Raw genomic sequence first — 23,105 nt, forward strand, 5'->3', positions numbered from 1 at the left:
CAGGATGAAGAGGAACCATTGATGAGCACCCTTTGGGTTCGGTCAGTCAGCCAGTTACAAATCCACTGAGTGGTAGCATAGTCAAGACTGCATTTTACCAGCTTCTTTACAAGAATATCATGGGGCACCTTGTCAAATGCCTTGCTGAAATCAAGGTAGGCTACATCCACTGCGTTCCCTTCATCTACCAGGCTTGTAATTCTGTCAAAAAACGAGATCAGGTTAGTCTGACATGACTTATTTTTCAGAAATCCATGCTGACTATTGGTGATCACAGCATTCCTTTCTAGGTGCTCACAGACTGTTTGCTTAATGATCTGCTCCAGAATCTTCCCTGGTATTGATGTCAGACTGACTGGGCGGTAATTATTTGGGTCCTCTCTTTCCCCCTTTTTGAAAATAGGGACAACATTTGCCCTCCTCCAGTCTGCCGGGACTTCGCCTGTTCTCCAGGAATTCTCAAAGATGACTGCCACTGGTTCTGATATATTTTTTAAGCAGAGGAATCTTCAAAAGTTCATCAAATCATAGATCTTATTCTAATTGCCTCTACTGAGTTTTTTGTAGTGTTTGCTGTCATCTTGGTTTCCAGACCCTTGATCAGCCCAATCTCCTTCCTCTGCACAAATTCCAGCTTATCAATTATCCTTATTAAATTGTAGCGCCCAGAACTGGACACAGTTCTCCTGGTCAAGGCAAAATGGAGTGGAACAATTCCTTCTCTTGATCCGGACACTATAATTCTGTTGATTCACCCTAGAACAGCATTAGCAGTGCAGATCTCCAGCCAACTAATGTGTACTAAAAGGAAAATGGAAGAGAAATGTTCATAAAATGCATATATTAGTGAATATAATATAGAAATGCAATGTAATAGAGCAAATTGCTTGTAATCCATATAAAGTAAACATGATTCTTAGGGAAATTTCACATTAAACTGCTGATAAATTTTCATGAGGAATTCCCTGCTGCCCCAAAGAATCACATATTTCTACAGAATTGTGAAGAACTGAAAAGAAGATTGGAAAAATGAGAAACTATCAGAAGCTGACATTGGCAGATTGTCCCCTCTTTATGAATGGCTCACAAATTCAAGGGATTTCCTCTCATACGTTTTTAACAAAGTCTACAATGCTGTCCATTAATTCAACTGCACCAGGGAATGCAAAGATGAATCCTTTGAAGAAGTTTATCATCCCATTAAACCCATTCTCAACATGGAACCAGCTGACTTTCACCCCATGGTCCACCAGACGTTTCTTGTACAGCAGTATGTCGTCTCGTACTACGTCGTACTCGCAGCTCACAATTAGGGTTTCAGGAAGCTTCTGGATGACAGAGTCCTCAGCAAAAAGGCAAGAATAGCCTACTAAAGCCTCTTCCAATTGCCTATAGAAGTCAGGTTCATAAGGAGCAAGTGGGACTTGTTTGTAGCCTCTCCCCTTAAATCTCTCTGGAAGGTTGTCTGGACTCAACCACTTCCCATATTTCATTGAATCTGGCACATGAGAGCCCTTCAGGACCTGGCCTAACAAAGAAGTGTCATTTCCAATATACTTCAATCCCAAGTAAGCAACGTTTTCCCGGAACAGGATGGGCATTAAACTGTTCTGCTGATAGGAAGGCAGGTTGTAGTCCATAGCCTGTGTTTGTGGATAGATGCGCACTTGAGCCCGTAGCTTTGGAAGGTCTGATCTCTCCACCAATTTCTGGGCAACAATACAAGCATAATTACCCCCCGCACTGTCCCCACCAACGATGATCTTGGAAGGATCCACCCCATGGGAAGCTGCATTTTGAATTAAGTGTATGGTAGCAGCAAGGCAGTCCTTGTACTGAGCGGGAGGAAGATGCTCAGGAGACAGGCGGTAGCTGCAGAATAAAAGAGAAGCAAAGAGGTAAACTTCCAGAATCTTTTCCAAACACATTCATGATCACCTAGAATTAAAAGAAGAGCCTGCTGGATCAGTTGTAGCAGATACAGTGCAGGTGACAGTCAGCAGGCTTATGCCCTTAAAAAACCGACTTTCCAGCTAGCAAAGGAGTGTAGGGAACGCTGGGGAAGCAGAACCGTGCAGGATTGGATCCAGCTGGTGGAAGACCATTTGCCACTTGCAACTTTCCCTCCTCCTCCTGTTTAGATGCAGGGGGCATTTCCCAGTCTCTTCCTGATTATACATTTAAAAGCCCTAACTGAACATTAGCCCCACTCCCGGATTGATTCCAGGCTGGATCTGGGTTGGGTGGTCTCCAAGTTGAGGCTGATCTGGAGGCCCTAGTTAGGGGTGCTGTGCAAGGCCTTATGCCCAGTTCATAGTCCCCTCATGGAAGCGAGCGTGTTCATGTCATAAGTGCATGAAGCACTGATTTTCAATCACAGAACAGAATGTTGACAGCTTTCGTGGGGAGCCTCTTTCTCCAGCAGGGAATATGGCCAGGGATGCCAGCCTGAAATACAGCAGCATGCTGGGCCCCTACACTCTTTCTCTACAAAAGGCCATGTGGTTGTGTTTACTTACCCAACAGACACAACCACTGAATCACTCTCCTTGGCAATCTTGCTGCAGACATCTTCGTAGAATGCTAGCAAGTTGGGAGGGAAATTCAAAATTGGGAAACAATTATGTGGAAGATATACCTAAAGAAAGGAAGCTGTTTCACAACCCAGGGATGATGCATTCACAGAAGTCCCACTGAAATGCATGGACATAGGTCACAGCAGAACCCGAAGGATGACAACTTTGGCTTCCATTGCTCTACATCAGGGATCAGCAACCTTTTTCAGCCGTGGGCCGGTCCACCGTCCCTCAGACCATGTGGTGGGCCAGACTATATGGGAGGGAGGATGAACAAATTCCTATGCCCCACAAATAACCCAGAGATGCATTTTAAATAAGAGCACACACCCTACTCTTGTAAAAACACCAGGCAGACCCCACAAATTACCCAGAGATGCATTTTAAATAAAAGGACATATTCTACTCATGTAAAAAAACGCTTTTTCCCAGACCGTCAACGGGCCAGATTGAGAAGGTGATTGGGCCACATCCAGCCCACAGTCCTTAGGTTGGCTACCCCTGCTCTACATGCTGTGAGACTACAACTCCCAGGAGTCACAGGCAGGAATGAGTGAATCCTTTCTCATTTTTCCACACTTACCTTCCGTTCTCTACCTGCCCAGGGTTTCCAGCAACTGCTAGGCAGAAGCACTGCTGCCTCTAATCTTGCCTTAAAAAGAACATTTTTGCAAAGAAATCTTCCCTTACATAAGATATTGGTACATGCAATATTCACTGACATAAGCCTTTTTATGCATCGTGCACATCCCATTGCTAGAGTGCTGCGTTGTAAGTGTCAGAGACTGACTTTGGGTTCACATATTGCTTCACAAGATGCAAAATAAATAGGTTCCCATATAAAAACAAAATGAATCAAATTACAACCTCCCCCCCCCCCCAAAAAATATCTCCACCTGGCAGAGTAACAAAGGCTGGCAGTTTGCTGCTTCAGAATGTGGGGGGAGATGCCCTGGAAGAGGTTACTAGAGTAGAGCTCTCAGAGGAATCTTTGCTGCACAGCGAGGGGGGGGGGAGGATGCCCAAATTCTCCTCACAGCAGGATGGAGGAGAATGTGAAAATGCTAAGTAAGGGGGAAAGGGGAAGGACCGGATCTTGTCGCCCTTTGTGCTGTCTGAGAAACGGAAACTCAGACTGAGCACGTCGTATCGGAGAATGACAGGCGTTTGCCACATCCTGTGATTTTGAACTGTAAATAAACGTACATAAATCTTCCAGAGGCTCATTAATTCTTACCGGAGCTGTTTGTCTGTCTGAGATCATTACACACAGATTCACTCAGTTTTTATGTGGGCAATTAGAGTTTTGCTGACATAGTTCAGTTATTAACACATCCTTTTTTCCAGCTTTAGGTCCCTCTGTGACCCCATCACTTGGCGGAGAATGCTGTAAAGGGTACAAGCCATGCACCATTTTTGTAGAAGCAATTACCTTGCCCTGCTTCTTAATAAAACATTCATCACCCTCAAAAATAAATTCAAAACCAACATTGGTAAGGCACGAAATTGACAATAAAGAAAATTCTAGTTCTTCAACAAACAATACATCCCTCAATTCTGCATCTAGGCATGGCAAATAACACGTACCTATACCTGATATTGGACAATGCCGTCCATCAGCAAGACAAATGCTGTCCTTGCCTTTTGGCAATTTGCTGAGTGCTGCAAAGCAGTCAGGGCTGTTCATTATGATTCTGGCAGAGCCAGAGTCCAAAATGTAGCTGTCTGGAGAAATTGTCTTTTCTTTTCTTGCGGCTGCCGAGACGAAATGCGTCTGCTTTTCTGTCTCATGTGGATCGCTCGCTTTTCCTGGGTTTTTCACACAGCAGTCTTTCTTCATGTGCCTGAGCTTGCCACACTGATAGCATTTCTTTGCCAACATGGCACGATCCGTGGAGCGTTCTTCGGTCCCATCTCCTCCTGAGAATCTGGGTTTCTGGTTAGCAGGGCGACTCAAACTCCTCTGGTCTGCCTTCTCACTCAGCTTTTCCACACACTTTTCAGTTTCCTCCTGTAGACGGGTTGTTACATACGCCATCGATAAATCTTGCCTCATGCTTTCAAGAAAGGCTATCACAATATTAAAGCTTGGTGGGAGACTGGATAGCAGGATATAGACTTGATCCAGGTCTGGAAATCTTTTACCTCTCCTTTGCAACTGGAGGAATAACATGGTGCACACCTTCAGAGTGTGTGGTTAAACATCCACCTTCAGGTAGCAAGCACAGTTCTGTACAGTCTCCTAATTAGTCCAATTTTTGAACCAGCACTGTCAGACAGGTGTATCTGACGTAGATGACCCCAATATTCTTTGGCAGAGTCCAAATCTGCAATGTGCAGGACCTGTGGTTCCTCTAGAGCCAACAAAATGTACGCTCTGGCTCTATCATCCTCTTCACGTTCCTGCTCAGAGGGTTGTGGATTCTTTTTTTTTTTTAAATAATATTTGTTAAAGTTTCAAAGAATTACAAAAATGAAAATAAAAAGAAAACAGAAAATACAAAATACAAAGAAAAATAAAAAACAATTAAAAACAAATCAGTCTTTCCGTATCTTATCTTTCATTTAGTTGTTTCTCTGACCTCCTCACACCTCCCTTTTTTGTATTCTAATTCAGTTAGTTATTTCAGCAAATCCTTTCCATTTTTGCTTTGATCTTAATAATTTACCTTAATATATTGTATCTTTACATTCTCACCTATTCTTAATCCAATTTCACTTAATTCTATAACATTACTGCTAAAACCACATAACTTCATTCCAGCATCCTTCTAACATTCCTTAATTTTACAATGTTTCTGTAAATAGTCTTTAAATTTCCTCCAATCTTCTTCTACCGACTCTTCTCCCTGGTCTCGGATTCTGCCAGTCATTTCCGCCAGTTCTATGTAGTCCATCAACTTCATCTGCCATTCTTCCCGGGTGGGTAAATCTTGTGTCTTCCAATACTTTGCGATAAGTATTCTTGCTGCTGTTGTTGCATACATAAAAAAAATTCTGTCCTTCTTTGGCACCAATTGGCCGACCATGCCCAGGAGAAAGGCCTCTGGTTTCTTCAAGAAGGTATATTTAAATACCTTTTTCATTTCATTATAGATCATCTCCCAGAAAGCCTTAATCCTTGGGCACGTCCACCAAAGGTGAAAGAATGTACATTCAGTCTGTTTACATTTCCAACATTTATTATCAGGCAAATGATATATTTTTGCGAGCTTGACAAGTGTCACGTACCACCTGTATATCATTTTCATAATGTTCTCTCTTAAGGCATTACATGCCGTGAACTTCATACCTGTGGTCCATAACTGTTCCCAGTCAGCCAGCATAATGTTGTGTCCCATATCTTGTGCCCATTTAATCATAGCAGATTTCACAGTTTCATCCTGAGTGTTCCATTTCAACAGCAAGTTATACATTCTTGACAAAGTCTTAGTTTTGGGATCTAACAGTTCTGTTTCCAATTTTGATTTTTCCACCTGGAAGCCAATTTTCTTATCCAAATTGTATGCCTCCATTATTTGATAATAATGAAGCCAATCTCGCACTTTGTTTCTTAATTTTTCAAAGCTCTGCAATTTTAATTTATCTCCCTCTTGTTCTAAAATCTCCCAATATTTCGGCCATTTGGCCTCCATATTGAGCTTTTTCTGAGCCTTCGCTTCCATTGGTGACAACCACCTTGGGGTTTTATTTTCAAGCAAGTCCTTATATCTTATCCAGACATTAAAGAGTGCTTTTCTGACAATATGGTTTTTAAACGCTTTATGTGCTTTGACCTTTGTGGATTCAAACAAGTTTCTACACAGTGCCAAAGTCTATCACATTTTAGAACCAGTTCAAGCTTGAGAGCCCAAGTCAGGTAGTTCTTACCATTCAGACATTCCATCTGGTCAGTGTTGCCAAGATTAATAATAAACTGCGCAGGTTGCTGAGCTGACATGGCTTCTGTTCCTTGCTGCACCGGGTCTGCTCTTTCGGTACGCGGCCTCACCACTGGACCTTCAGTCCCTTCGAGGTCCTCACCAACAGCACCCTGATTCTCCAGCTTTAGCAATTCGCCATCCATAAAACACTGGGTCCCATAACCTGACGTACAGCGTAAATTAATAATGCAGAGTTTTAAAGAATAAAAGCTTTACTGAGTTAAAATAAACTTCTTCATAAACAACATGGTTCCAGACAGTTTGATTGAGATTACATACTGACTCTGTTCACAGCTGAAGCAGACAGACTCTCACTGAAATCTTACAGAGAGCACAAAAAAGAAACTGGCTGCTAAGTCACATGTCAGAGTGACTCATCAGTTAGCAGTTAGGCCTGAATAACCTTAGTAGGCCCAAATGATTGTGCAGTCCCAGCACTTCCCAGCCTGCTTTGCTGCTTCTGCTCTCATGAGTCTTTGTCACATGACAGTTAACTACACAGCTTTTAGAAGTCATCTGAAGGCTTCCCCGTATAGGGAAGCTTTTAATGTTTAATGTTTTGTTGTGTGTGTGTGTGTGTGTGTGTGTGTGTGTGTGTGTGTGTTGGAAGCCACCAAGATTGGCTGGATCCATCCATTCAAATGGATGGAGTTCAAATAATAAAATTATCATGATCATTATTGTTGCTGTTATTATTATTAACATTAAGCAATTTAATGTAAGAAAATAAGAGTACTCTATCTCATATATTATCTTAAGCATCATGATTGCTCACATCAGTTCACATTTTAATATGGTTCCATTAGACATCTTAAACATGTCCTGATTCTTGCCAAGACATGCGCCAGTTGTACTGTAGAGCAGTTATTCAATACCTGGTGGAGAGTAAAGACTTGGATAAGGTCAATGATGACAGTGGAGCACAGACATAGGTTATACTTACGGAGTGTGCACGCAAAAGTGCATAGGAAAGAAAGGAGGAATGTGAGAAAGAAGGAGTTTTTTATTTAAGAAAGAAAGATTAAAAGGCATGTTCTTTGTAATTTTGCAAAATATACTCATTAATCACCTGAATCTCTGATGTTAATGTTTTATTGTCCTTCCTAGTTTTCAAATGACTGACATTTGGGTAGATTTTGTTGGTGGGAAGCTTTTATACTAGGGATAACTGGAGCAGATACGCCCCCCCCCAAACCCAGGTAAATCTATTTCCTTATGCAACAATGGCAGAATGAAAATCATATGCACAGAAATGGTGATATGAGGTAGTACCTACCAAAAAATAAAAGGGCAGCTGAAATTGATAGAATATGTTGAATTGGCAAGTTTGACGTGCAAAATCAGAGATCAGAAAGACCAATTTTAAAGAAGATTGGGAAATTTGTGCAGAATACTCAGTGTAATTTATTTATTAATTTTTTTGCTGAGCACTTTGGGTCAAAAGGAAGTATTTTAAAGCAACTGCTGTTGAGACGTCTCATTTGGAATCTGCTAGACAGAGCCAGACAGAGGACGATTTCATTCTTCTTATTGATCTATCCAGTTCAGTGGAGATTACCTCATTGAAGTCTCCCAACAATATAGTATTATAGTCTATGTAGTCAATATTTCCTCCAATGTATTTCCTCTATGTAATTTCCTCTATTTATATTTCCTGTAATTTTTTGTAAAGGTCTGCTTTCTTTTTGTTTTGGCGCATATATGCCGACTATGATTATTTTTTCTCCTTCTATTTGTACTTGTATTCCTACTATTCTTCCTTCATTATCTTTAAATATTTGTTGTGTACTATATTTGTTTTTGACATATATAACAACTCCCCTCTTCTTTTCCACATCTGAGGAAATGAATTCATTCCCCAATTTTTTATTCTTTAAAACTCTATTGTGTTTCCATGTTACGTGTATTTCTTGTAAACAGATTATGTCTATGCTTTTTTTAAATAACTCATATTCATTTTTTTTGCTTTATTATTCATGCCATTAACATTCCATGATATAATTTTAATTGTCATTTTGATTTATTTAATTAAATACAATTTTATTTTATTGTTTAAACTTAAATATCTGCCTCTTCAGCCTCTTGTTCTTGTTTATCCTCTTCACTTTCCTGTTCCCCTCCTTCCATCTTCCCCAACTCCTTATATCTTCTCCCAAATTTCTGCATTTCTTGTACTGTCTTAATTTTAATTTTTTTGACTTTAGAATAAAATGACACACCTTCTGGATGCTCCCATTGGAACTTTATTTTCTTAGTTGTTTTTTTTCTAATTCTTTGTAAACATTTCTCTTGCGTAAAAAACGATTGGGAATATCCTTAAACACCACAATTGTTTTCCTATCTATAATCAATTGTTTTTCTCGGCTCTTCCTCAGAATAGTATTCCTCACTTCTGGTGAGTTAAAGATTGCTAAACAATCTCCAGGGTATTTTTTTTTTTTTTGTCTTGCTTGGACCAAGGTGACTTTTATTCTGAAAACATTAGTCACCATGTAATCTAGCAATTTCTGTGATAAATCTTTCTCTCACATTCTCCCCATCTTTCTCTGGAAGTCCGTGAGATTTCAAGTTCTGTGCTTTTTGGTTCATTTCAAGAAAGGCTAGATTGTCTAATGTATTTTCTTGTGTTTTTGAAAGTTCTTCTATTTGCCCTTTCATTCTTTCCCCTTCTTCTTTTGTTTTCCCTCATTTCTATTTGCATTTTTTCCGATTGTTCCTCTACTGTTTGTATTTTTACTTTCAATTCATTCATTTGTCCTGATAAAACTGAAGCCACTTCCAATGACTTTTCCCCAATATTTTTTTCACTTTCCTTTACTTCTCTCTTGATTTCTCTTATTTCTGCCAATATTTCTGCAAAATCTCCCTCCCCTTCTATCTCAGCTATCTCTCCTGTTGTTATTTTTGCTGTCTTACTCATGTTTCTTTAATTAATAATTTTTCCCCCAAGATGCAGTTCCGCTAACTTCCTTTTTTTACCCTGTTTGCCGAGACACTTATTTTCTCTGCTATTCCCTCATTCACTACAGGGTATCTCTATCTCTCCTACTTCCTCTTTTATCACACACAGTCGTACACAATGATAGTCTAAATTTCCTCTCTTAATAAGCAACTTAACTCAAACAAGTATACAATCAAATACCTCATATAGTCAATATCTGTCAGAATGCATTCCATTTATAACAACACCTTGCGTTTCCCCAGACCTCAGTCCCCCTCCTATTCAGTTCACAATGTTAACGGAAAAATCCGAGGGCTCCCTTGGACAAAAACAAAGACACCAACCAGGATTACTTTGAGCAAGACAGCAGCCTGTAGGCTTGGCCTTTATTGATCTGTTGCAACAGGGTGCTCCCCTCACCTGCAGGAGAGAGGAGGGACCCAGAAAAATGGTGTGCAAGGCCTTTTAAAGACTTTTGAAATTGCCACCCTGTAGATCAAGACCACCCCTAGAAACATCATACATACATCACAGAAGGGGTGTAACCTAAGACCACCCCTCAGATACATCACACCTACATTACAGAAAAGGCGGTCTAAAACAGAAATTTGAATATTGTTTTTCTCCTGTTGTTGTTTATCTCCTGTCTGGCAGGTTATTTGATTGGATTGCCTGGGGAGCCTGGCCACTCTTTCGTAGTGATAAATATTTAGTTCCTGGGCCATGTCACAGGCTCACACCCTATTCAAACACAGACATACCCTTAAGACAGGATTTGTGAAGGAAAAGACAATGGGGAGTTTGACCTTGCAGAGAAAACATTTGCTCAGTTTAGGAATCAAAATGGTTCCAGGTTGGCCTTCCTGTGCTGATCTATGTATGTGCTTGGTTGGTACACTTATGAACATTGCCATATATCTAAGACCATAAAATTCCTATCACAACAATCAGCTCCATCGTTCTACACAGCATCACATAGTCGCAAACAATAGGAGAGAAGTAGCAGTTCTAATTCCTCCTCTGTTGCCACGTAGCGAAGGTTGCAAAATGTTTCATATCGCTCAAGTCCCATACTTGTAAATGTTGAGAAGTAAAGTGCAAACATTGTCTCTGAGCTCTCTACAATCCAAAACCTCCAGTAACGTCCAGTAGCCGTGTTGTTACAATATTGTTACAGTATTACAATGGGTGTGTACATTCAATGGTGTCTCCAACCTGGTATTCCCAAAAGCGCCTTAACGGTACATACAAAGTTCTGAGTGTCATGTGAAAAAGACACATGAGAGCAGAAGCAGCAAGGGGCCACCCCGTGGCACGTTGGAAGATGGCCGACAATAACATCTCTCTGACCCATACGAGGTAATTAAGGGGCTGCTATGGGAAGTATGCAGCCTTCCTACCCCCCCAGGAGGTGGGGGCCCCTGTCTTGCCAGCGGTGTTCACAATGCACCCCCTGATCCGAGAGATGGGGGTGCCGAACACTTGGCACGAGCCCTCGGTGAAGTCAGATCTTCCTGACGCCGATTCCAATTAGCGCGTGCTGGTTGCTTCAGCTTGGAATTGTAATTGGAAACATACGATTGGAAATGAAACTGAAGCACATACATCAAGTAAAGCTCGACAGATAAGACTGCTGATTAATGGATCTCTGTGACCGGGAGTGACGGATGGATAAGTAAACCTTCTGATGAATCACCACTAGGAGACTGTAGGTTTGGAACAAAGGGGGGGGTGGAGGAAAAAACTCTTTTTTTCTTTGCATGATGTGATATTAATAATCCTTCACCCCAGAAAGAAATAAGATCGTCGCGTTTTTACTAATCATAAGCAGGATTTTAAGAACTGTGTGGGATGGATTACAACAGGAGAGAAGACTGGTGAACGGTGAGAAAGAGGACAATTTTTATGACGCAGTTAAAAAATGGCGTCTCGCCAAGACAGGCTTGCCGGAGAAAGAAGGACAGGGGGAGGAGAATCAGGATCGTTCGAAAGAGGAGTGTTGGAATGCAAGTTTGACCTGACAGAGCCCCCTGATTTATTTGATTTACTTGGCTAGCCTGAGAAAAAATAAAGGGCAGACCGAAGATTAACTTTGTTTATGGAAGCGTTGAGCAGAGGCTGTCCCTGAGCGATATGGTCTTTGAAGAGTACAAAACCCACACAGAGACGCCAGTTTTCAATCTGCTTGTGAGAATCATCAGAGATCGCAAAGAAAGGAACATATAATAACAACAAGATGAGAAAGAAAGTAATAAAGGACTATCCGGATCAAACTGGATAGAACTGTCTAAATAAAGCAGTAAAATAAGTGATGCCTGGAGTTATCCAGAATTATCCAGCAAAGAAGTTCTTTGACGCCAAGTCTACGCCTACTTTCCCAGCGCGGAAGTCTTCTGCGCAGGGTGGGTGTGGGTAGCGGAGGACCCGTGCTCTCCCGCTGGTCTCCGGCGAGGAGTCCTGGAGCCCCCTCGCCGATTCCCCCATCTGCCCCACTTTATCCCTGGTGTTACGTTGAATTCCTTCCCCAGCCGATGAGTTGCCTCTCTCCCTGCTGGGCCCTTCTCCAGCATCGCTTGGGAGCCTTGTCTCCGCCTCTCGCTCCGATGTCACTTCCCTGACAGTAGGTAATCTCAGTCAAACTGTTTGGAACCATGTTGTTTATGAAGAAGTTTATTTTAATTCAGTAAAGATTTTATTCTTTAAAACTCTGCATTATTAATTTACGCTGCGCATCACTGAGTTTCTCACAAATGTACTGAGTTTCACGGGTATTTGAAACACTGTCCTATATCTCCCAATTAAATTTATTTGTTTAGCTTTATTTTGTCTCTTTAGCCCTTCTAGGAGCTGAGACTCTTTTCCTTCTTGTTACTCAGCAGACTTTCTTTTTAAAACGCTGACTCACGCATACCGATTTTTTCCTTTGCGTCATTTTCTCCACCAGTGTCAGGAAGGATTTCCTTAGCTCCCAAATTGTTATAACTCTCCCCCGTACCTCCTTATTCTTTTGCTTCTGTTCTGCTTTTTCTTTTGTTTTGGGGTGTGGGGGTTTAATCTTCAGCCTCGGAATGCTTTCCCGCTTCACCTTTCGGAGCCTGTGGCATCGCTTTGCAGGTCAGAATGGATCCTAGCATTTGTATCTTCAATCCTGCATCCTTGCTGAACCTTGACAGGTCCGGTGTGCACACAGGAGAGACGCCTCTGAACACAGCCAGCCCCCCAGCACCGAGGATTTAACTCCTCGGGTTATAAGGTTCACTGTTGCCCTAGCGTAACCTCTTTTTGCCTCTCAAAGCTCAGGACCTCTCCGGAGAGTTGATCCTGCACTCCTTCAAATGGTGGCGGTAAAACTGGAAGTCCAGAGCCCATGACTTGAATATCCTGGGTCTTAGGTAGGAATAGGACTCATGTCGGAAGCCTTGGAAATCTTGGGCCAGGAAGTGCACACAACTCCCACCATTCCTGACTATTGGGTTAAGCTGTGTGGTGATGTTTTGAACTTCAGTCAACAAACACCCACGGCATGTAAAATTGAAGAGCTTTACATGCAGCTGGATGGTTCGGTGACTGGACTAGAAATTCCTGAATAGGGCAACACAAATTGTGCCAACCTGACCCATAAAATTGTTCTTGGTATTCTGATGGATATCACATCTACATGGAAGTCTGTGTTGTAATTGCGAAACAGTTCATCAACCAATCTACAACCGGCTGTGTATAGATACCACTGGTGGAGTTAAACAGCAGTAAATGCTGACAGTTTAGGCTCAGTGTTTGCGTCTTACTCTTTGGAACGGAGAAATGGAGCTTCTTCAGAGCCTGCTGCTGGGGTTGATTGGAGTTATAGGGATTCCTTCCCTGTCTCTTCTCTCCTGGGCGATTTACTATGATCTTTCCAGGAGTGAAATTCCACCTGGATTTGACAGTCCATTAAAGCTTCGAGGTCTTCACTGTCTTGCCATAATGGCATTCACTGCGGTAAGTTGGGGACTGGATGAGCCGTTAGTTGAGCCAGCAGGTCCTTCTTATGTTCTTATGGGAAAGGTGATTAAGAAATGTATTATTAATACTAGAGTTAATAATACTTATCTGTAGGCACCAGGCAAAAACATTTCTATATCTTTTAAAGGTGTTATTGGTTTGCTTTGTTCTTTCATTGTGTATTTTGGGTTTTATCTTGCATTTTTTTGCTGTGAACCACCTTGAGATCCTTTCATGAAGGGAAGTATATTTATTTATTTAATTAAAAATAATAAATAACAGTTTATATATTTAAGTAATTCATATACTGCTTAATCCAACATGCATAATGAAATCAGTAAAATCAATGAATTCACTTGACAATGCAATGAAGATATTATCACATTCAAAAAGGGCTTCCTTTCAGCCTATAGAAGGACACACATAGAGAGAAAAAGCCATATTTTCTTTACATCATGGTTTCTTCAGGAAAGCACATATTGCCTCATAGGCAAGCAAGGAGATTGTGGATTGTTTCTCCAAAGCTTAGCTTGTTTCCCAGCTTCTTTTGCCTCTGTACCTTGGCGGGTGTTTGGGTTGGGGTGACCAATTCTAAGCTGACCAACTGAAATTAATGGACTTGGCTAACATGTGCTCATTCATTTCCATGGGTCTACTTTAAATAGGACTTATTTGGATACCACCTATTGTGAATAGGTTGCAAATGTGGGCACTATTTTCATGAGACTTTTCCTTTGCCCAACAGGGGAAGTGTCTTGAACTGCTGGGTGTCTGCAGACAGGTTGCCGTTATCCGCTTCCTCCAGAATTTCTGGAATCCAAGAGCGGATCCCAGCCTCTCTGCCAAAGATCTGCATTTCGACGGGGTGCCTGTGAGGGTTTATCAGCCCAAAACACTATCTGCTGGCCCAAGGAAAGGATTTGTGTTCTTCCATGGAGGTGCTGGGATGGTTGGGAGCATCGGTAAGAGATTAAAGCTGTGAGCCTATGAACACTTACCTAGAGGCAAGCCCCATTGAACTCAAATAAGCCAATGTAGAATCCTAGAAATGGTGTGAAACCTCTATTGTCAAACCTCCAGTCAAAGACAGCCCGCCACCTCCCAAGCGAGGCGGTTCCCTGTCAAACAACTCTTACCATCAGAAAGGTGTTCCTAATGTTTAGTTGGAATCTGCTTTCTGGGTAGAAGTGCTTCAGATATCATTGGAAGAGAGGTTTACAGGGCTGAAATACAAGAGTGTTGGTGGTAGTTCCTGAAGAGTCAAGGGGCACACATGTGCTTTGGATTTGCATTTGTTAAGTTATGGACATGGACCCTCTTGTTGTCATGGCTTCCCAGATCCTACGTCTCTAGTTGTCAATGGTCAGGGAACCGGGGAGCTGCACTCCAGCAAGCAGCCCCTGGGGGAGGGACAGATGCCCCCCCACTGCTGATACTGACTCATTCCTTTCATAAAATTCATATAACACTTGATTTCATAGAACCTCAAATAGGTTCACAAATATGTATCTAATAGGTTGCTGTTCCTGATTGCTCTGCTTACCAACCCAGCCACCCTCCCACCCCTGGCCACCCCCTCATTTTCACCTGACCAAATCCCACACTCACCCACCACACCCACATGTGCTAATTTATACATAGCGATAATTAATACATAGGTCAACTTTCCGAAACCCGTAACCCGAAACTGGACCTCCGCCAGGTTTCCATCTCAGAAAACCAATCACAATTTTACAAGTTGGCAAATAGCAGTGCCACTTTCAGAAACACAAAGCAACAAACTCCTTATCAGAGTTCCCCAAATTGCCTGCCATCACGCCCGAAATTTCCCCATGCAGGTGAGCAGAGTGCTGTTGCAGCCAGGCTCTCTTTGTGGGCTTCCTGCTGACACCTGGTTGGCCTTGGGGAGAACACAAGGCTGGGCTGGCTGGGTCTTTGGCCTAATCCAGAATGGCTCTTTCCCATCTCTTAGGGACAATATGAGTGGTTGAGAGAACTGGACTTGCACCAGGTTTCATCTCGCAAGACCAATTGCAATGTAACAGGTTGGCAGTTAACAAGTCCCATTCAGTAGCCTTCCATTGCAACAGCCTATGAAGCAGGAACTGTGGGAGGAAGGAAGGCTAGGATCAAGTTACACATGAAGAAATTGGGAGTCAGGAGACTGGTGACACAACCTCTTGCAAGAGCTTGCTATTGCTACAGACATTCATATTTGGGGGAATAGGGGCACCTGTGCCCCTCCAAGATCTTGCTTCCTGGAATACAACTCCCATGCTCCCTCACTTCAACGGCTAGACAGATTTCTTCTAAGGTGGAATTTGGGAGTTTCTTACAACAAGTTTCTTTTTCCTGTTTTTCCTGTCTCTGAAAATTGCAATAGGTTTGCAAATATGAATACAAACAATAACATGTTAAGTAAATGAAAGCTTGCAACTCATGGATCTGTGTGTAATGATCTCAGGCAGACAAACAGCTCCGGTAAGAATTAATGAGCCTCTGGAAGATTTATGTACATTTATTTACAGTTCAAAATCACAGGATGTGGCAAACGCCTGCCATTCTCCGATACGACGTGCTCAGTCTGAGTTTCCGTTTCTCAGACAGCACAAAGGGCGACAAGATCCGGTCCTTCCCCTTTCCCCCTTACTTAGCATTTTCACATTCTCCTCCATCCTGCTGTGAGGAGAATTTGGGCATCCTCCCCCCCCCCTCGCTGTGCAGCAAAGATTCCTCTGAGAGCTCTACTCTAGTAACCTCTTCCAGGGCATCTCCCCCCACATTCTGAAGCAGCAAACTGCCTGCCTTTGTTACTCTGCCAGGTGGAGATATTTTTTTTGGGGGGGGTTGTAATTTGATTCATTTTGTTTTTATATGGGAACCTATTTATTTTGCATCTTGTGAAGCAATATGTGAACCCAAAGTCAGTCTCTGACACTTACAACGCAGCACTCTAGCAATGGGATGTGCACGATGCATAAAAAGGCTTATGTCAGTGAATATTGCATGTACCAATATCTTATGTAAGGGAAGATTTCTTTGCAAAGATGTGCTTTTTAAGGCAAGATTGGAGGCAGCAGTGCTTCTGCCTAGCAGTTGCTGGAAACCCTGGGCAGGTAGAGAACGGAAGGTAAGTGTGGAAAAATGAGAAAGGATTCATTCATTCCTGCCTGTGACTCCTGGGAGCTGCAGTCTCACAGCATGTAGAGCAGGGGTAGCCAACCTAAGGACTGTGGGCTGGATGTAGCCCAATCACCTTCTCAATCCGGCCCATTGACGGTCTGGGAATAAGCGTGTTTTTACATGAGTAGAATGTGTCCTTTTATTTAAAATGCATCTCTAGGTTATTTGTGGGGTCTGCCTGGTGTTTTTACAAGAGTAGGATGTGTGCTTTCATTTAAAATGCATCTCTGGGTTTTTTTGTGGGGCATAGGAATTCATTAATCCCCCCCCCATATAATCTGGGCCACCACATGGTCTGTGGGACGGTGGACCGGCCCACGGCTGAAAAAGGTTGCTGACCCCTCATGTAGAGCAATGGAAGCCAAAGGTATCTTCCACATAATTGCTTTCCAATTTTGAATTTCCCTCCCAACTTGCTTGCATTCTACGAAGATGTCTGCAGCAAGATTGTCAAAGAGAGTGATTCAGTGGTTGTGTCTGTTGGGTAAGTAAACACAACCCCATGGCCTTTCATAGGGAAAGAGTGTAGGGGCCCAGCATGCTGCTGTATTTCAGGCTGGCATCCCTGGCCATATTCCCTGCTGGAGAAAGAGGCTCCCAACGAAAGCTGTCAACATTCTGTTCTGTGATTGAAAATCAGTGCTTCATGTGCTTAAGACATGAACATGCTCGCTTCCGTGGGGGGACTATGAACTGGGCATAAGGCCTTGCACAGCACCCCTAACCAGGGCCTCCAGATCAGCCTCAACTTGGAGACCACCCAACCCAGATCCAGCCTGGAATCAATCCGGGAGTGGGGCTAATGTTCAGTTAGGGCTTTTAAATGTATAATCAGAAAGAGACTGGGAAATGCCCCCTGCATCTAAACAGGAGGAGGAGGGAAAGTTGCAAGTGGCAAATGGTCTTCCACCAGCTGGATCCAATCCTGCACGGTTCTGCTTCCCCAGCGTTCCCTACACTCTTTTGCTAGCTGGTAAGGTCAGTTTTTTAAGGGCATAAGCCAGCTGACTTTGACCTGCATTGTATCTGCTATAACTGATCCAGCAGGCTCTTCTTGTAATTCCATGTGATCATGAATGTGTTTGGAAAAAATTCTGGAAGCTTACCTCTTTAATTCTGTTTTATTCTGCAGCTACCGCCTGTTTCCTGAGCATCTTCCTCCCGCTCAGTACAAGGACTGCCTTGCTGCTACCATACACTTAATTCAAAATGCAGCTTCCCATGGGGTGGATCCTTCCAAGATCATTGTTGGTGGGGACAGTGCGGGGGGCAATTATGCTTGTATTGTTGCCCAGAAATTGGTGGAGAGATCAGACCTTCCAAAGCTACAAGCTCAAGTGCTCATCTATCCTTATACACAGGGTATGGACTACAACCTGCCTTCCTATCAGCAGAACAGTTTAATGCCCATCCTGTTCCGGGAAACTTTTGTTTACTTTGGCCTGAAGTACGTTGGAAAGGATCCTTCTTTGTTAGGCCAGGTCCTGAAGGGCTCTCATGTGCCAGATTCAATGAGGCTGAAATATGGGAAGTGGGTGAGTCCAGACAACCTTCCAGAGAGATTTAAGGGGAGAGGCTACAAACAAGTCCCACTTGCTCCTTATGAACCTGAAGTCTATAGGCAATTATCAGAGACATTAGAAGACGATTCTTTTTGCCTTTTTGCTGAGGACTCTGTCATCCAGAAGCTTCCTGAAACCCTAATTGTGAGCTGCGAGTACGACGTATTACGAGACGATATACTGCTGTACAAGAAACGTCTGGAGGACAATGGGGTGAAAGTCAGCTGGTTCCATGCTGAGAATGGGTTTCATGGGATGATAAACTTCTTCAAAGGATGCATCTTTGCATTCCCTGGTGCAGCTGAATTAATGGACAGCATCGTAGACTTTGTCAAAAACATATGAGAGGAAATCTCTTGAATTTGGGAGTCATTCATAAAGAGGGGACAATCTGCCAACGTCAGCTTCTGATAGTTTCTCATTTTTCCAATCTTCTGTTCAGTTCTCTACGATTCTGTAGAAATATGTGGTTCTTGGGGGCAGCAGGGAGTTCCTCATGAAAATTCACCAGCATTTTAGTGTGAAATTTCACCAAGAAACTTCATATAGATTAGAAACAATTTGCTCTAATATATCTCATTTCTATATTATTTTCACTAATATATGCATTTTATGGACATTTCCTCTTCCATTTTCCTTTTAGTACACATTAGTTGGCTGGAGATCTGCACTGCTAATGCTGTTCTAGGCTGAATCAACAGAATTATAGTGTCCGGATCAAGAGAAGTAATAGTTCCACTCCATTTTGCCTTGACCAGGAGAACTGTGTCCAGTTCTGGGCACTACAAGTTATTTAGGATAATTGATAAGCTGTAATTTGTGCAGAGGAAGGAGATCAGGCTGATCAAGGGTCTGGAAACCAAGGTGACAGCAAACACTACAAAAAACTCAGTAGAGGCAATTAGAATAGGATCTATGAGTTGATCAACTTTCGAAGATTCCTCTGCTTAAAAAATATATCAAAGGAAAACCTATTGGTTCACATATTTTATCGATTTGTATTGATGTAAACCTCCACAAATGAATTTTGTGTAGCTAACTATTTAGCTTTGTCTCTAGTATTTGTTATCTTATTGCTATGGTTAGTGGCTAATGCAAATAAAGTTTCTATCTAATCCTACTCAGAATAGAACCTATGGCACAGAAAATGTAACATCGTTGGGGCCCAATTAAGTTTTAAGGAAGAGAATTCCAAAGAAGTGGCAACGTGAGTGCTCCAAGCACACAGTCCCACCATGTTTTATTGCAGGGATGTATGGCACCATCAACACATCTTTATCCAAAGTACAAAGTGACCAGGGTTGATGGGAGTGGGAAGAGCTGTCTTCTCAGATACCCTGTCCAGAACTATCCTATAAAGGACAGTTTATCTCCCCACTTTGTGGAATCAAGGTCTTGGAAGACATAACACCTATATCTTTGAATCTGTTTCAACTGCCATTCTTAATTTAGATGGAATAGAGTGATAGAGATGGGTATCATCCTCATGTAGATGATCCGTCACAGTATCTCTCCTCATAACAATTCCCAGCAGCTTCATAAAGATGTCTAATGGCATGGGGAACAATAGATGGGTGTCACCCACATGTAGATGATACCTCATTACCATCTCTCCTGATAACAACTCCCACCAGCTTAATAGGGATGTTCATATAACATGGAGCCCCAACTTCCAGTTCCTAAGCCACCAAGCAGTGTCCTCACAGAAAGAGATGGTCTACAACAGAAATGTGTGACTGTGGCTCGTCTCCTGTTTGTCATGATACCTGATAAGGTTTTCTGATTGCCTTATCCTGCCAGTCTAGGCCATTCTTTTCAGATGGTAAATATCTTTGTTCTTGAGTCCAGTTCACAAGCCTACCCTATTCATACCTAAAATATGACCCTTTCTGCAGAGGAAATATTTGGGGCCATTACAAGTCACGATGTCTTCAGGATTGATCTCCTGTACTGTTTATGTCATGTGGTTTATGTACTTAATGTAACTTGTGCACTTATGAACATTCATTTTATTTATGACACTTTAGAATTCTTATAACAATTGCCATGATGTCTGCACTCTGCTTCCACGGTTGGAATGTTTCTCAATATCAGCCACTGAAAAGGAAACTGCTCTTGTTCCTGGGTCCTGTTTCTGGGTAGTGAATTAGCTGGGCCATGACCCTGGTCCAGCAGGCGCTTCTTAAGTTCTTGTGCCCCCCAGAATATTTCTGAAATGACTCTAAAAACATAGGAGATTAGATTCACCTTCCTATATGTGGTAATTGTATTTTGCAGTGTGTGTTGAATTAGTCTCCTATTCCACTGTATAATATCTGCCTCAGTAAGGGTGGGTAGTCTGGAATTTTTTAAAAAATCTCCTCTATCCATCCTAAAAAAATTCCTTCCATTTTTCAATCTGCCTTTAAAAATTGTTTCTGAGAGAATAAGATTAAGAGAACACAGCCATCAAGAGCTCAGAAGTTTAACTTCCATTTCTGAGGTACAAAATGGTCACTGAAGGAGCTTCTCCACCGCCATCGTTCCCTTATTGCGAGAAGCGAAGTTAGAGGGAACCAGGAAGAGGGCCTTCTCGGTAGTGGCACCCTCCCTGTGGAACTCTCTCCCTTCAGATGTCAAGTAAATGAACAACTATCTGACTTTTAGAAAGCATATGAAGGCAGCCCTGTATCAGGAAGTTTTTTAATGTTTGATGTTTTATATATGCTGTAAGCTGCCCAGAGTGGCTGGGGAAACCAGCAAGATGGGCAAGGTATATTAATATATTAATATTAATATATTAGTATATTAATATTAGTATTAATTTGCAACTCTGCTTCTGGTTTTTGGATTTCCAGGTTCTCTTTCTGGGTTTTGGGTTCTGGGCACGTACCCCTTTCTCTGTGGTAATTATATTTAAAGAGAGAGGGAGAGAGGGAGAGAGAGAGAGGGGAAGAGCACAAGATTCTGTGTGACAGCATTAACTGGTTGCATAGTACAGTGGTACCTCGGGTTACATACACTTCAGGTTACATACGCTTCAGGTTACAGACTCTGCTAACCCAGAAATAGTACCTCGGCTTAAGAACTTTGCTTCAGGATAAGAACAGAAATCGTGGTGCTTCAGGTTAAGAACAGTTTCAGGTTAAGAACAGACCTCCAGAACGAATTAAGTACTTAACCTGAGGTACCACTGTATTTTGGATGCACCATTCCCACAATATGGATGTATCCTGAGTTTTTTAAATAGCCTCCCAAGTACGGTAACTCTGGATTACACTTCACATGGTGGACCTGCAGATTAGGTAAGACTATAAAAGCAGTCCTGCAGGATCAGATAAAAAGCCTCTCCCAGGAACAAGATGAATTCAGCCGCCTACTTTAGTGGAACGATGTGTGTTGAACGTGGGTGCATGTAGAAACATTTTACTTTTACTGGCAGAGCGACACTTGTTGTGCAACCCACTATCTTCTAAATAAATAAAAGATAAATAAATAAATAAATAAATACTGTTTTAATTTATTTTCATGGTACAGAACATCAGTTTTGAGAAAACAGTTGTCTACAACAGTAAACAACAAATAACTTGTCCTGATAAAATTACAGATTGATTTATTTATTTTAAATCATGCCACGTGTTAAAGTTTCATTTGATTACTCTTGGGAGATCACACCACATTTCCCCATGAGCTCTGGGCAGATTCCTGCCACAGTCTGAGCAATTTATGTATTCCATAAACATTTGCCATATGTTATGAAAGGAATATGGGTTGTGTTTGCCTTTTGCCGCTCTCGCCTGGCATGTTAGTTTCTCAGCCAGTGCTATACCAGTGAACCCTGTTTCCCACAGCAGCAAAACAGCTGCCTTTGTGAAGCCTCTGGGCAAGTGCTAGGATAGAATTTATATGTCGCAATTCCTTTTGTAAAGGAAATTGCAAACAGGTTGCTGTAGCTCAATGAGCAACATATCCTCATCCTCCTTTTACCTTATGTAAAATCACAATGCTTGCTTTTCTTTGCTGCTGTCACTAGAGGTCAGAAAGGAAATGTTGATTAAACCCAGGGCTTTTTCTTCTTCTTTTTTCCTTTTTGCAGTCATTGCTCACCTGAGCTCAGCTCTGGCACCTGTCAGGTGGGCACCACTGCCATTCTAAAAGAACAAGGGAGAAGTTCGTGATGAGCTCTGGCACCCCCTTTTCCTAGAAAAATACCATTGATTAAACCCACATTAAATCCTAACTTTCTGATTTAAGGCACCAAACATTTTAGATCAGAAGGAACATGGAATTTTAAGAAAGTGCTGTAGGTGCCAGTCACAAAATGAATGCCATGGAGGCGTAGCCAAATAACAATAACAATAACAGTTTACCACATTTAAATGAACAGAAAATATAGAGTTGTATCCCATACCTTCCAACATTGCTCAGTTGAAAACAAAGGCTTTCTATTCTACAACAGTATCACCGCCTGAGCATTTCCTCCTGGTAAAGTACAAAAGTCATTGCGTGGACAGGTGGAGTCCCCCAAACCCTGGGCGGCCCCTGTGTGGAATAATGACTCAAGACAATGTGCTATGGGATTAAAATTGGCCCCAACTTTATTATATTTCAGATGTGGGTAGACCTTGGCTCAGCCATTGGGCATGTATCCCTCCCAGTCCCCCGCCGGGGATCTGGGGAACATCAGGGTTATCCAGTGGGGTGGCGATGGGCTGGCTCTGGAGAACATATGTTCAAGCAGAGAGAGCCCACCCCCGTTACGCCGCCGTCCCAGGGGAGAGCAATGACGACCTCTAGGCATACAGTCAAAGCCTCCTCTCAAAAAACCCCTTTAACGGGGAATCCTGGTATTGCCGCCACAAAGAGGAAGGGGGCGTGGGTCACCGCTGCATGCCCCCCTCATTCAGGGAAGATAGATTAAAGGATTCTGCCCAAGGCCTGATACTGCCAAAGTGGTAAC

General features: G+C 42.3%; 2 protein-coding genes across 2 annotated transcripts; one reads left to right on the forward strand and one right to left on the reverse strand.

The window, feature by feature from the left end:
* Positions 1–1,053: 1,053 nt before the first annotated feature.
* Positions 1,054–4,614, reverse strand: LOC310768122 (arylacetamide deacetylase-like 3; the record flags this gene model as incomplete). Its single annotated transcript, XM_083625829.1, has 3 exons — positions 1,054–1,872; positions 2,520–2,638; positions 4,009–4,614. The coding sequence occupies 3 exons, from the start codon at positions 4,612–4,614 to the stop codon at positions 1,107–1,109; spliced, it is 1,491 nt and encodes a 496-aa protein (XP_083481955.1). The 3' UTR covers positions 1,054–1,106.
* Positions 4,615–12,675: 8,061 nt separating this feature from the next.
* On the forward strand, positions 12,676–19,150 carry LOC310769566 (arylacetamide deacetylase-like 4). Its single transcript, XM_083629050.1, has 4 exons — positions 12,676–13,418; positions 14,167–14,383; positions 17,025–17,088; positions 17,737–19,150. The coding sequence occupies exons 1-4, from the start codon at positions 13,242–13,244 to the stop codon at positions 18,509–18,511; spliced, it is 1,233 nt and encodes a 410-aa protein (XP_083485176.1). The 5' UTR covers positions 12,676–13,241; the 3' UTR covers positions 18,512–19,150.
* The last annotated feature ends 3,955 nt before the right edge of the window (positions 19,151–23,105 follow it).

Source organism: Podarcis filfolensis, assembly GCF_964270895.1.
Source record: "Podarcis filfolensis genome assembly, chromosome: 8".
NCBI lineage: Eukaryota > Metazoa > Chordata > Lepidosauria > Squamata > Lacertidae > Podarcis > Podarcis filfolensis.